General features: G+C 41.8%; 2 protein-coding genes across 4 annotated transcripts in view; both read right to left on the reverse strand.

The window, feature by feature from the left end:
• Nucleotides 1–976, reverse strand: part of sp8a (sp8 transcription factor a) — an 87,103-nt gene extending 86,127 nt beyond the window's left edge. Inside the window, exon 1 of one of the 2 annotated variants that reach the window (XM_051389854.1) lies at nt 958–976. The gene's annotated coding sequence lies outside the window, so the exon portion shown is untranslated. Of the gene's footprint in view, nt 1–951 lie in introns of both variants that reach the window. The other variant, XM_051389853.1, reaches the window with a different exon arrangement.
• Nucleotides 1–15,310, reverse strand: part of rapgef5a (Rap guanine nucleotide exchange factor (GEF) 5a) — a 48,084-nt gene that overhangs the window by 9,738 nt on the left and 23,036 nt on the right. The window contains exons 9-13 of one of the 2 annotated variants that reach the window (XM_051389843.1): nt 14,910–15,092; nt 7,641–7,786; nt 6,510–6,610; nt 2,196–2,274; nt 1,965–2,109 (exon numbers count right to left, since the gene is read on the reverse strand). In XM_051389843.1, coding sequence (XP_051245803.1) covers nt 1,965–2,109; nt 2,196–2,274; nt 6,510–6,610; nt 7,641–7,786; nt 14,910–15,092 — 654 coding nt within the window. Of the gene's footprint in view, nt 1–1,964; nt 2,110–2,195; nt 2,275–6,509; nt 6,611–7,640; nt 7,787–14,900; nt 15,093–15,310 lie in introns of both variants that reach the window. The other variant, XM_051389841.1, reaches the window with a different exon arrangement.

Consider the following 15,310-nt stretch of genomic DNA (forward strand, 5'->3'; position numbering starts at 1 on the left):
CCACCATTCTACACTGGCTCCACTGCCCGTTGTAAAGATCTACACACATTTGTAGGATAGCACATAAACTTATTTAAGAAGTATTATAGCCAAAAAGGCGTGCAAATTCTTAAAAGGGTTGGTTCATCTACATAATTTATGAAATTAAATTCCATTCATGGGGTGGAAGAATAAATCTCAAACTCTGGGCAAAGAATGTAAAACAAATACTGTATGCCTAGATGGAGGCCTTAGGATAGATCCTTTAACATTAATATTGAGCTTCCATAGAAATGATTACCAAACCTTCGGCACATTTCAAAATCTGTATTGATGAAGGAAGTAAGGGAGAAACTATGTTATTTTGTAATTTTGATGGAGAAAACCTTTAGCCCTACCAGCCCTTATGGTAGGTAAGTCAAAAAGTTCAATTTCAGACACTGTCAGTAAATGCTACCTTCCATAGAAACTGCTTTTCTGTGCAGCTCATTTACAGAGGATCATCAAGTGTTAATTAGGCTGCGTGGGTCGATTACATTAAAGAAACATAAGACAAATTCTGTACCTTGTACTTAAATGGGTGACTAGGCGCGCTCTGTAGTGTCTGTGTGTGCGTGGCAGAGAATTAGTAAGTAGCATGAAAACTCTGGTGGCGGCAAAAGGCACACACACACACACACACACACACACACACACACACACACACACACACACACACACACACACACACACACACACACACACACACACACACACACACACACACACACACACGCACGCTTATCGCTGTCATTGACCCACCGTAGCCTCCCATCTCAATTCCCCTCTCATTCCTCTGTTACTAGGCAACTATCACCTGGGTTACACACTCCATATGAGATTATACCCATGCCAACCCTCGCACTATGGTTTCCATGGTAACCCGACATTGAGCAATAGAGGTTACGGAGGGACAAGCGATTGGCGTGTGTGTGTGTGTGTGTGTGTGTGTGTGTGTGTGTGCGCGTGTGCTTGTTGTGGGTGAGTACATGTGTGATTGTGTTTGTTGGTGTGTGTTTGTCCCTTTCTCTTTCAGTGTCATGGTTGTCACAGGGATTCATATCCAATTCAACCGACCATGTGAAAATATAGCAGGAACACAGTGGATACAAGCAGCACTTGTCATGAGAAATGATAATGTGAAACAAAGAATATGTATGTGTATTTGCAATGCCCATGATGTACTGTATTATACAATAAGTGGTAGAATACTTAAGTCCCCCTCCAGTCAATATGTTTTTCTGCTTGTTCCTACAGTTGGATGTTTGAGCTGTGCAGAATGATGTATGTGCAGAGTTTGACTCTAGAAGGATGTTTTCACATTCATCTGCTAGGAGGAAGGTGTGCTCATTAAAAATAGGATTTCAAAAGGGACAGACACATTATTATTCCAAGCAGACAATTTGTATATATGTCTTAAAAAGTGTCTGGAAGGTTGGTTTACATTTATTTTATTGGTTGCTTAGATTACTACCTAATTTTCCTGGGTATTTTATATTAGTCTCTAGAAGACAAACGCACCGCCTCGTATTATGATTATACCCCCCGATTCCTCACATCATACACCATGAAAGTGTCTGTATTTTGTCCTCTTTCGTATTAGCTTGTTTTTTCAGAAGGATGAAAAAAACAAGGGTCCCCTGTGGGAAAAAGCTGAAACACAATTTAACAAAAACATCAGAGAAGACACACACACACACACACACTTTTCAGTTCTCTCTACAAAATGCTTGATGTTTCGGTCATGCAGAACTTGAAGAAGGACAAACCCCATTTTAGAACAAGACAGAGACACAAATGAAGATAAATGAGACTTTTTATGTTCTTCGGTGACACGTGTTAAAGGACACCAAAGGATCAAACTCATTAAAGTGTTGAAATACAAGAGACAGAATGAGAGAAAAGATAAAAAAGGGATGTGGCGATGAAGGCAAGTAATGTCATACCTTCATGAAACTCCGAACATGCTCCTCTTCCTTGAGAAAGTCCTTGTAGAGCCTGCTCCAGTGGGAGACCAGCTGCAGTACCTTACGCTTCCTGAAGAGGGCGTCTTTGCCCTCTTCTTGGCCCCTGCAGCGGGTGCTGCTATAGGTGAGAGCAGTCAAGGAGACAACGCATGAATGTGGAGGCTAAAAAGACATGTGTGCGCTTATGTGTATGTTTGCTAGTAAGGATATTGTCCCAGCAGAGCCTGACAGAGGTCACTGGTGGACATGAACACCAGGTAGGTCAACAGGAAGTCATCCAGCAGCATTTCTGAAACACAGGAAACATGTGAAGTGAAAGTGAAGTTTTCAACTTATTTGTGGAATCGAGTTGTGGAAAGTTACAAGTGTTTTTAGCTTGTCTCTCCCTTTGTCCCTCACTTCACCTCTGATTTCCTCAGTCTACAGTAAGTACTAAAGAATGGTATCCGCTTTGTGGCAGCCACATTACAAACCACTACGAATAGCCTTTAACCCCTTAACTTAGAGAATGATACTCTCCATATGCCCCTCTTATTTGCCCCCAAGTAGCTTTAAAATAGTGGTAAAAATTCCATATCAGCGATGGGTCAAATGACTATGTCTAATGTGAAAGGGGCCGCTAGTGGTGACAAACCCACCAACTCTGCGAATGCCCACAGCTCCACAGAGCTTTATAGCTTCTTCTAACTTGTTCTTCCAGCCCACAACTTACAACTTGGTTCATTTTCACCACTCACATGGTGTCATTTTTGGCTGGAACAGGAAGCTATTTCGAGGCAGCTCTAAAAACCCACTGTAAGCTACCTGCTCAGCACCACACAGCAGACGGACAAAGTTAGATATTTGCCTCGGGAGTTGACCAAAATAGAGCTAAAATGAGAGTGAATATTGGACTTCTATTCGGCCAGAAACAAGACTTTTTATTCTAATGTTACTCTGTGTAACATGTTCACCATATCAACATAAAAAGTGATATTATATCTTTGGAGACTTTGGTCAAACCCACAGAACCTTATTTTGACTTTGATAAAAGATCACAAAGTTTGGTTGCACACCTTGAGTTTGGGGATGACGAGGTTAAAGGTTGCTTTTCGCTCTTATGCTGCCAGCCACTGTCAATCAAATCTTTACCAACTACACCAACAGAGTCCTGATGAAGCAGATTATCTGAGATTGTTTTGTGTTTAAGATTTAATAAATTACACCTAATATACAACTTAATGCTTTTCTCTAAATATTAGCTTCGACTGATTCTTATTTTCTCAGGAATATTTAATGTTAGAGAAGATTAAGATTTGAAACCAAGTTTAAGAAAAAGCAAACATTTACAACACAAAAAAGGGTAGAGCAAGAGAGAGAGAGAGAGAGAGAGACTCAGCAGGTGTTCAATGGGTAAGAACTGAATATAAACAGCCCTCGTGGCAGATGGGTAATGAGCCATTGTTGGTGGTGTGAGGGAGCTGTGTGTATGTGTGTGTGTGTGTGAGTGTGTGTGTGAGAGAGAGAGTGTGGTGTCAAACTCTTTCTCTGAGAAAATGTGTGACCCAAATATGGCTCTGTCGGGCAGAGAGCAAAGAAATCAATTATGGAAGACTGAGCTGAGGCCGCAGCATTAATATTTGATCCACCGTCTTCTCTTTAGAAATAAAAACACAACTTTTCTCAAAAAATACTTTTAGGCAGGTCTGACTGAGCTTATCACTTTTTCAAAACCCTGCTGATTTACTTTCATTTTCCATTTCTTTTTTGAGCCCCTTTCAATCTGTGGATGAGAGCTCCTTCTTGACCTGCTATCAGTCTTTTTTCTGCCTTCTGTTTCCCTCTTTCACTCTCTCTCCATCCCAAACTATCCTCGTCCAACGCCCCCCCCCCAACTACACCCCCATTTTTCATTTTCTCCTTCGTGGCAGTTACATTTCCTCCTGCTACTCTCCTCCTACGCTCGCCCTCTCTGTGATGATAAATATCCATTTTCATCTTCAACATATGCCCTCTGCGTTTGCCCGCTGGCATGCACAAAGTCACACACATACGCTCATAGACACAGCAATACACACCCAAACGCACATACACATACACACAGAGAGCACCCTGATGAATAACTCATTCAGTTCTGACCTTGGGGACTTTATCTTATGTACGAGAGACAGGAAGGAGAGAAAATGTGTGTGTGCACAAGTAATCACGGTAATCTGCTGCTGTGTTTTTTTGTTGTGTGTGTGTTTTTGTTTGTACCAGGGGAGGGGTGGTTGGGGTAATCGCTCTCTCTCTCTGTGGAAGCGTGTTCAAGCCTGTTCAACATGCTGCACGGCTAAGCCCGCTAAAACAGCACACTGACGCTCAGAGGGCCTCCACGCATACACACTGTCACACACATGCTCACCCTCATGCTTATTCAACGCACATAGACCGAAAGATGCACGCACACAGATACAGAGACAAAGACAGCCAAACATGCACAGACACTCTTGATATGCATCCCTGCTTATGCCTCTCTCTCAGCACCCACAAAAAAACATAAAATCAACCAGAGCCTTAGAAAAAGTGTGTCTTTTCTCTTTAGAGTGAATAAATATGAGGCAGTCTTCCTCCACAAAGACCATCTCAGTTCTCCCTCTCTCCCTCTCTCTCTCTCTCTCTCTCTCTCTCTCTCTCTCTCTCTCTCTCTCTCCCCCTCTCTCTCTCTCTCTCTCTCTCTCTCCTCCTCTCTCTCTCCTACATTCATCTTTTCCTCTTTCTTCGTTTGCTTCCTGCAATTCAGTGTGATGGCTCCCTGTGGACTGCTGGGAACTGGTGGTGCTGAGGAGTTGATACATAAAGACGCCTTGTTTAAAGCGGCGCATAAAGGCAAGAGCAGGTCTTCTAAAATACAGGTTGGGACCCAGATGTCCCTGTGTGACAAAAGCATTATTTTACTGGGCACGCTGAATTTTAAAGATGTAATATGTAACATTTCCACATGAAATTGTCTATTTAAACACTAATCTTATATATTTTGTTGAGAAATCTGTCATTTTATTCCAGTAACGGTGCATTTCACCGGTTGCCTGTCAATGGCATCATATCCTCTATGGTTGTCTGTCAAAAGCCATAAACTGACTTATGCCACATTTTTACTTTTTGATCTCTGTCATTTTTACCTTTATATTTGTACCGGACGAAGGATCTTAGTCATATCCGGGTCTTAAGTTATCAGAGAAACAAGCTGAACTAAGCTAGCTGACTTCCCAGGGCGTCTTTTTCAGCCAAACAGTGTAGGAGAAAGATTAAATTGCTCTTTTCAGTGTCTTTACCAGTTTTAATCACCGGGTCCATTTTATTTTGGAGAGGAGGAGGCCTCTGCAGATAATCCAATGAGCCAACGCTACTTCAAGATGTCACCAAACTTTGACTTTTGTTATTTTTTTAATGTGAAAGCCCCCCTTGGGCAGAATTTAGTTAACATCCATTGACTATGACAAGAAATTAGTTGATATTTTAAATTAATTATCTTACTTTAACAGCATGTGCATGATAAAAACATAAAGCAACTGACTCAAATAATCCCAAACGATTTGGTGATTAATCAAGTAGTAAAGTGAAAGAAAATTAAAGACATTTTTTATTTAACTAAACAATCTTTTCTCTTTTGAGCTTCATAATTCATCAAAGTGAAGAAATCAATAGTTACGGCTCTACTTTCAATGTGGTCTATGTTCTAACTACACAGCTATAAAACAAATGACAAAACATTGCCTGAGGTAAAACAGTACAGTAGGACTGAGACTGCTGCACTGTCAAAGAACCCAGTAGCTATAAGGTAGATCTGAGGATTGTGAAGATGATCTATGACAGTTCACAAACCACAGAAATAGTTTGCAGCAGAAATGTCTACATTACCCCGAGGGAATCATTTCATAAACTCATTAGAGCATTTAACCTCTTGAATATTTCTCATATTTACAGGCAGTGTCATGGCTGAATGAGTGCACACACGCACCTGGACGTGGTCTGAAGTGTTGACTGACTCATGCAGCCACACACACACACACACACACACACACACACACACACACACACACACACACACACACACACACACACACACACACACACACACACACACACACACACACACACACACACACACACACACACAGAAAGTATAATTGAATGAAAGAGCATACCTCCTGGGTTTGAACTCACAAAGGGGAAAATCAAAGAGAAAGGTGTGTGTGTTGTAACTTGTTGCGTGGTGTTGAAAATGAAATTCCTTTGAATGTGAGGGGAGGGACTGACTTTGTTTTAAATACAACGTTGGTCACACAGCAGAGACAAACATCTCAGCTGCTTCATTTATATGACAAACTGTCTCATTTCCACTAACATTTGTCTTACTCTAATTCTTTCTATATGTTTCTATCTTTTTAGGAAGATACTGTACAGCCACATTGTATGTGTGGGATAAAGCCCTCTCACAGATGTGTCTCTGCACAGCGTTTACAAGACGTGTATTCACCTGTGTGTGCGTGCGGACAAACTTACCGCTCTCCCTGCTCTCTGGCGCCCCTCTTTGGTCATCCAACCGCAGGTCACTTAGCAGATGCTCCAAGATCTTGAGCGGTGTCCCCGACACAACGACATACCTGTAAGACGAAGAGTCGCAACAATCTTCCTCACTAGTGATTGAGCACCAAGTACGACTGCTTCCACCCCTCTCCTCATACTTATTCTCCTCCACATCGTCGTCATCGATGTAACGAAAATGAGGAACATCAAATGTACAGATTTCTGAACTGCTACTGTCTTCGTCATGACTGCTATCATCATCATCATCTTCATCATCTATGTCCTCTTCTGCCTTTGCAAGTGTAGCTAGCTCGGTGGTCATCTTCATATCCAAACACTTCCACAGGATCAGCCCTCATCTAAAGCTTTGCTATCCCAGGAAGGGTGTTCTCCTGTGGCGTAAAACCGCCTTCCCTTCTGCCCCTGTCAGCTAAAAGCGCCATAGATTAAAACCCGTTCTCTGACAACTCCTACAGTACTCGGAGCAAACTGATTGCTAGTGACGATGCTAAGCACTCTACACACACATACATACACCCACTTAACCTGCCTGTCACTGACACTCCCTGCATTGTGCCTTAGGTCTTAGCAAAAACTGGCTTAAATACACAGACACTGCACAAAAGAAACTAACTTTGAGGAAATGCATTTGTATACACTCTCTCTCTTACACACACACACATATGATCCTGAACCCATACAATGATTTGCAGAAGGAAGTAACCAGTCTTGGTGTCATATTTTTTTCCCTTTCAGCTGAAAACAAAAAAGCCATTCTCTTCATCCCGCTCTGTGCCAGAAGCTAAAGCATACATTATCTTAGACACACACACACACACACACACACACACACACACACACACACACACACACACACACACACACACACACACACACACACACACACACACACACACACACACACACACACACACACACACTCTTGTCAGCACTACTGTTATTTTGCATGTATGTGCAAGAGTGTGTGGTTGCAAAATTAGATGCCAGAGTAAAAAACTGAAAAAGAGAGGGAGGAGTACTATGATTATGTTTTTTGTTGCCACTGTTTGTGTGGAGGGCTTTTATTATGTAGGAGGAGGGACTGACCTCTTGTCACAATCCTCCTCTCTGGAACCGCCCCCTGACGATGTGGGTGAGGGCCGGTCCGAGGGCGACGTCACTGATGATGTCACTCTCCGCAACACCAATACGTCCCGTCCTCTCTCCTTCAGACAAACCCTCCCCAATGCCTCCTGAGAGAGGAAAGAGAGGACAAAACAGAGGGACAACATGTCACAAAGGGACAAAAGGACAAAACTGCTGGAAGGCCATTTAAAAGGAGTGAAGGATGTTTTTTAAACAGTAGACAATTTCAGAATCAACAGGCAATAAAATGGATGTGATGCATCTGCCTACATTATTTGTAGCCTAACCGTGTCTAAACTGTGCAGACTCTAATCACTATAAATCCGGTCAGCCCTAATCTAAGAGAACAAAATACCTGTGTGTCCGGTAGAGGTCAAACGACAGCCAGGTCGATATTGTAAGCATATTTTAGCTTATTACAAGATATATTAGGTTTCTGTGTATGATGTCCAATAAGTAAGAAGAAATTACAGCCAAGAAATACCAAAGATATGTTTGAGGTAAGTTTAGGAGATCATAATGAAAAATTAATTTGATCTAATGTGTGTTTATGTTGAGAAAGAAAATCAGCCAATATATGTCAGTGTCAGATTTTTTGTCTAATATTGTTGTTGACCTAAAAAATCCAGTATCAGTTGGGCTCCAGACCCTTTACTTAAGATTAAGACGATTCTCTTACACATAGGCAAATGCAGCACCAATCCACACATGCAGACACAGATACTGTTGGCACCATCAATGGGAGGTATTGCATTTCCTGCCTTCAGAAGAAATTGTATTGTGTAATACATAACAATGGGGACAACAAGGAATGTGGGCTGACAATTGAAATGATCTCCTGCTCCAAAAATGAGCAAGCAACTTGATCTGTGACTCCCGGCACATACACGCCAACACCTGCAGCGACAGTGCGGCGGCGACAGCGCTCCAGATGGACAAAGGAGCACAATAAGAAACAGCCCAACGGAGAGGAGAGAAAAAGGAGCGGAGAGATCAAAGGCAGAGGACAGGAGCAGGAGGAGAGATAAAGAAGCAACGTCTCTCCCCCAGCTGCTCACTGCAGTCTCTGTCGCAGCCAGGGGGATTGAGCAGCAATCACAACTGACACAGAGAGCTCTCTAAGCAGGCCTGCCTTTCTGTTGCACTGTTTCTTTCTTTAACACACGGATGCCACAATTACATACCATAGTGACGTTCAAAAAAAGTCCTAAGGTTCATACAAAGTGCCAACAGTACAGTTATCAATAACTGTGATAACATTTGCAACCTTGATTTCATTTTAGACATCGTGGAGCCCAGAGACAGAGCACTCCTAATGCAGTCACAGATATCTCTGTAACACACACAAAAAAGTCAATAAACGGGCCGACACAAACAAGTGAACACACATCTCTGTCTGATCACCTGATGAAAGGAGTTGTCTGATTCAGAGAGACAGCAGGTGGGGTCTGACTTGGGTCAGACAAAACAACATGCCCAAAGTGCTCTGAGTGTGTGTGTGTGTGTGTGTGTGTGTGTGTGTGTGTGTGTGTGTGTGTGTGTGTGTGTGTGTGTGTGTGTGTGTGTGAACATGCCCTGATTACTCATATTCCACTGGATTATTATACAGATGTGAAACGGACTGAGGTCACTGGATCTTCTCCCTCAGGTGTGCTGCTGTGTGTTTTCTCAACATTTTCATTACATTTTGTTTTTATATTTTATTACAATTCCGCCAATTCATTTGGGCTCATTGACCATTGACATTGATCTTATTTAACCAACTCCTTGAGGCCAATTTGTGATTTTTGACTCAACAACTCAAGCTTCAGTTCCAATGTTAACTATCCATATCTATTTTACAGCTAAAGGATAATGATGATTTAACACTTGCAAATGCAACCCAGAATATTCTTGTTTATTTCGACACCTTATAATGATTCACTGTAGGGGCGTTCAGGCAGTTCATAGGTTTTAAAAAGGAAAAAAAAAAAAAAAAAACATTCGCCCACTACTGCAGGGACTCAAAATTGATTCCCAGTAGCAGAGCCTCCATTTTGTCTGAGCACTCTAAAAAACTAAACTTTTAAGTTTTTATAATATAAAGCTTATAAAACTTTATAACTCTTTGTTTAGTCCTCATATCCAGCCACAATTAACAGAAGATAAAACGTTATACATGGCTATTAAACAGCATCATAATCATTTCAATGTAAATAAGTATAAGGCAAAGGATTACACTGTATTACTACCCAGCCTTTAGTTGACCAACACAATATCCTGACACACATTGTTTTATACATGATTTGCAGTACACAAAAGACTGCCAGGTCTTCAAAGTGAAGCCACCTGTGGAAAATGTGTTCTTTCAAAGAATCACTGCCTGTTCATTATGTAACATGCTGAAATGAAATGTCCTCAAGGATTAGCAACACAGAGATGCTTGCAGCTGATAAATAAGGCAGTGATGTATAGAGATCTGACACTGCATGACATTAATTCTAATTTGGGCTGGCACCCAGGCCGCACCCAGAAGCCCAGATGTGGTCCCAAGATAACAAGCTTGGTGGCTAAGTGGTCTAAAGGGGCCATTAGACCACTTCATCCATCCAGGGTTCAAATATGAACCAGGATGCTATATCAAAAGTCTCCAAAAAGGAAAGAGATATTGCATAACCAATTATGCAGTAACTACTATAAAAACAAAGGAAAAGAAATGTGCCGCTGTGTTCCTGATACAGCAGCAAACTGTTGATCTTTCCGATAACACACTCATACTCTTTACACAGATGCCAAGAAAAACAACACTGAGCCAAGAGTGGAGGAAGGTGGCATTATAAACACACACATACACAAGATCAAAAGGCTTCCACAAAATGCACCAAAACAAAAATAAGTCTGGCAACAGTCCCACTATATGTAACTATATGTGCATACGTATGAATTCACACACACAAACAATCTGCTACGATTTAAGTGCAAACAGCAGCTCACAAGAACAACATTGATGTAGCCTGAGAAAGAATGCGAGGCATGAAAAGGGAAAATATACACACTCGAACACTGTGGAGAGGAGGGGGTTAGAAAGTTATGCAACACAGAAAAAGAGAGAGAGAACGAGAAAAGAAAGCAAGATGAAAGGCAACAGACCGAGACGGAAAGTGAGAGACACAGGAGAGTGGTGAAAAGTGAGAAATACAAGAAGCAGTGAGTGAGAGAAAGAGACAGTATCTAACTGTCATATCGCTTTTATCCAAACTTTTTAATTGTAATGGGGCAGGAAAAGTCTGGAAAGTCAATTAACACAACTTTGAAAATCAAATTTTCAAAAACTGATTGATTAGTTAGTCTCAGCCAAAAATGGTAATGTTTCAGGCTTTGGGATAAGTGGGTTATAGGTTGTGCGGGACATTTCTGGGCAGCTAACTCTTCCAAACTGCTGTATGACAAAACTGGATCAGCTACACCACATATGTAGAAACCTCCATAATTCAGTTCTCAGGACAGTCACTTGTTCTCAGCTAACAGGTATGTCAGTCTCTTTCCTTCCATTTCTTCCCACCCCTTCCTTCAATTCAACCATCTGTGCTTTCACCTCGTCTCCACCCTTTCCTCCTCACCGTCTCTTCTCTACACTGCTGGTAACACTTTTTCTGTTTTCTCTCCCTCATCGTGCTTGAGCCAAGTCTTTCTCTCCGTCACTGTCTTTGAATGGTCAGACTTCATGCTCTAGAGGTTTTAGGTTTGGAACGAGAGAATAGAGGCCAGAGGACGTGCACCTGCTGTGGCCTTCACAGGGTCATAAACTGCAAGCACATGTCTCTCTCTCTTTTTGGGCTCTTATGAAATCAGGACTTCAGAGAGCTTTTTCTGCTCTGTCTCTCTTTCACTCAGTCTGTCCGTCTTTTCCTTCTTTCTTACACACACACACACACACACACACACACACACACACACACACACACACACACACACACACACACACACACACACACACACACACACACACACACACACACACACACACACACACACACACACACACACACGGGAACAGGAAGGGAACACAGAGTGCTTCCTTTAGGCCCTCCATGAGGCCCACCTTTCCTCTTACAATTCGTCATATTGTGTGCGTGTGTGTGTGTGCATGCGTGTTTATGTTGGTGTCTGTGCTGATAGTGACCAAGCCATATCTGTGTTATGATAGCTCTAGGCCCAATTCCTGGAAATAATGGATAAGAATATGAAAACACAATGCTCTTAGGTCAGGAACACACATACAACCATACATGCACAAACACACAGAAACACACACACACACACACACACACACAGAGTGAAACTAGAAAGTAACACACACTGCCGTGCAGGTTGACCTCTGATAAAAAGTCTGATGGCTGAATCAAATGTGGAAGAGTACAAATGCAAGTCTGAAATGACTAGAAGGCTGAGATGCACCCAATACACTATACTGACACATGAGTTATATCACTATGGAAACAGCCCACACCGGTTTGTCAGAGCTTGTCTGTCATGGAAAAAAAGGAAAAAAAAAAAAAAAAAAATCACCATGACAACCCAGTAAAAGGAGAAAGGTCTTTGTGGTGATTCGAGCTGTTTGCTTGGTTTTGGTTTCTGCCACAGTTTGCAGCCTGAGCTGGACGATGAGCTGGCTAAAACTCATAATCAAACCTGTTACACACCTCCTCACATGTGTGGTGCATTACTGAAAAGCATCACTATGGGATCAACAAATCCTTCTGATCTACTTTGACAAGACTAACGACCTTTTATCAAGCCCATAAACTTGCAAGAATTGTTTGGTTAATTTCCTCTGAAACTTCTACTGTAACCACTGGCACCCTCTGTGAATTGAAGTGGTGCTTGATGCAACACGAAGGATTTCATTGCTTGCACAGCAGTGACGCACATTCATGACAGCTCAGTACCTGGTGATGTTATTCCATTTTATTTTATTGATATTTGCATATGCTATAATCCAGCCATTTTTGCCTCCCCTACCTCTACTAATCATGCCACCGCAAGTCACCACAAGTCTTAAATATCACTGTTTTACATATCTCTTACTGTTAGTTAGATAGTTAGTATATGGAGGTGCACATTTAATAATATATATAATTTTTTAAGAGAATTTTCTTTTTAAAAAATCAATGTGTAGGATATAGTGGCATCTAGAGGTGTAGTTGCTGATTACAACCCCCTCGACTCACCATCTCGTCCCAAGTGTAGAAGAAACTAAGGTGGCCATGAAACTCCCAAAAAAAAAAAAAAAAAGTATTTGGCTTATACGTTCTGGGCTACTGTAGACACATGGCTGTTCAACATGGCAGACTCCATGGACGAGGACCCGCTACCTCTGTAGATAAAAACGGCTCATTCTGAGGTAACAAAAACACAACTATTCTTATTTTAAGGTGATAACACACTAATAAAAACGTACCTATGCATATTATATTAATTAAATTAAGACCTACGGCCGCAAACCCAAGTTTACAACAAGCCATGCGCTTACAACAAACAAAGTTCCCACTCTGTCTGATCTGAGAAATGGCATGTGTATGTAGACTGAAGGACCTTTGAACTACATGGGCGTTTCATCATTAACCTCACAACACTTATTCATCAACACTGTTCCCAATGTTTCCCTCAAATCTCTCTTTAACTAGATTTTAAGTTTAAGAAAACACCACTGCGATAATGTCACATCAGTCATTCTCAACTGCTTGCTCCAGAATTCTTTGAAACTATATCATCTCTATATTTACAACAAAGACAACATCATTACTTCTGCTTAATTTCATTTCAATGCTATTATCTTAAGCTTTGTGTATCAGAAAAATGCCTGGTTATGCATGCATTTGTAAAATAATTAGCTGTTTGTACAACTACGCTTAAAAAAGGAAAAATATTGAAAAGAATATGAAATGAGAAAATCCAGATGGTTAATCACAAACCATAGTGATTTGGCAGTGAATATAAATGTAGGTTTGCTGATCATCTTAAGTCTAAAAAAACTTTAAAAGGAGGTTTATCATGTAAGTTAGGCCTACATCAGTTTGAGAGGACTTGACATGATACTTTGAGATTCAAGTTAACCCTAAAAGTGGGCAAATTGTTCCATAAATAAAAAAAGTTCAGTATGTAGTGTCTAGAGAGAAGCCTAGTGTAGTTGAACCCTCTCTTTACATTAATATTTCTCTGTAGATTCACACAGTAGTGAGGCTGTTATCAAACACATTATGTTTCTACTTCTGTTTATAGGATGAAAGTGAAATCCTATGCACTCTGGAAAATCCCCAAGGCTGGGCTTCAGTCAAACTCACCAAGCTGAAGAGAAATGTGGTACATTTCTCAAACACACGCATCGTTATGTAGGGTGAAATCAGACTGCATTCGCTTCGTTTCCTGCCCTCAGGTGTACTGTAGAGCATGATTATACAGTACAACGCTTCACTAACACCCCACTCATTATGCGCACACACTGAGTCAGCCTGCCACAGCACCAGCAGTGCATTAACACACACACACACACACACACACACACACACACACACACACACACACACACACACACACACACACACACACACACACACACACACACACACACACACACACACACACACACACACGATTACAAGTTCTAGCTAGCAAACTCACACACGTACACATTAACATAGACACACACACACAGTACTTGACAGACTGTAAAAGAGATCACATTGCACCAAGTCATTATCAACGCCCACATAAGACAAGCTTAAGAGCTAGGATGTTTAAAATAAAATGATCTGAATGAAGCGAAGCTCTGTGCATCTTCAGTTTGCACGTGTCTGTGTGTCGGTGCACAGATGTGTTCTCATGTACTCAGTTGATGCACAAAAGTGAGCAGACATGCTGTAGACCTGTATATCTGCCCTTTAGACTGACAGCAACACAAATCAGAATGGTCCTGATGAAGATTTACTCACATGATCCCTCACCCGAATCCAGTGAGTAACTCAGACCTGAAGTATTTGTGCTTAAAAGTGACAATAATGACAGCATCTACCACACGATGACGTCCGTTACTCTCTACTCATACTAACCATATAGCCACAACTCACTTTGCAGATTACATGGTGAAACACCAATGAGTTTGCAGAACAACATCACCAGCCCTATCAGAGAGAGGGTATGATATTAATAACATTTCAAAATATAGGTGGCATTATCACGCACTTTACTCACCGCCTGGTTCCTGTCAGGCAGCCGGTAGTTGTGGTTCTGCAGCAGCCGGCAGCCGTCCTTAGCCAGCCGCTGAACGGCCTCCAGTCCCAGCCGGCTGGTCAGCTCCTCACGGCTGCACGTCCCCATTCCTCCACCGCTGCCGCCGCTGCCACCGCCACCCCGCAATGCACACACCCCGCCCAGCTGCAACACAGGAGGCATGAACACATATCTCAAGCCGCAGTCCCAAGACATGGTGTAAACTGTCAGAAAGTGTTTGCGGGATGAAGGCCAAGAAAGATCAGTGTTTTTGTCCAAGGGAGAATGAAAGCAGTTTAGGCATAACCAGGAACAAGCAATGACAAGTTTTCAGTTGTTCCTTTATGTCCATGTGAGGAGAATGAGATCAAATCGTAATCCTG

This window comes from Dicentrarchus labrax, unplaced genomic scaffold, assembly GCF_905237075.1.
Source record: "Dicentrarchus labrax unplaced genomic scaffold, dlabrax2021, whole genome shotgun sequence".
NCBI lineage: Eukaryota > Metazoa > Chordata > Actinopteri > Moronidae > Dicentrarchus > Dicentrarchus labrax.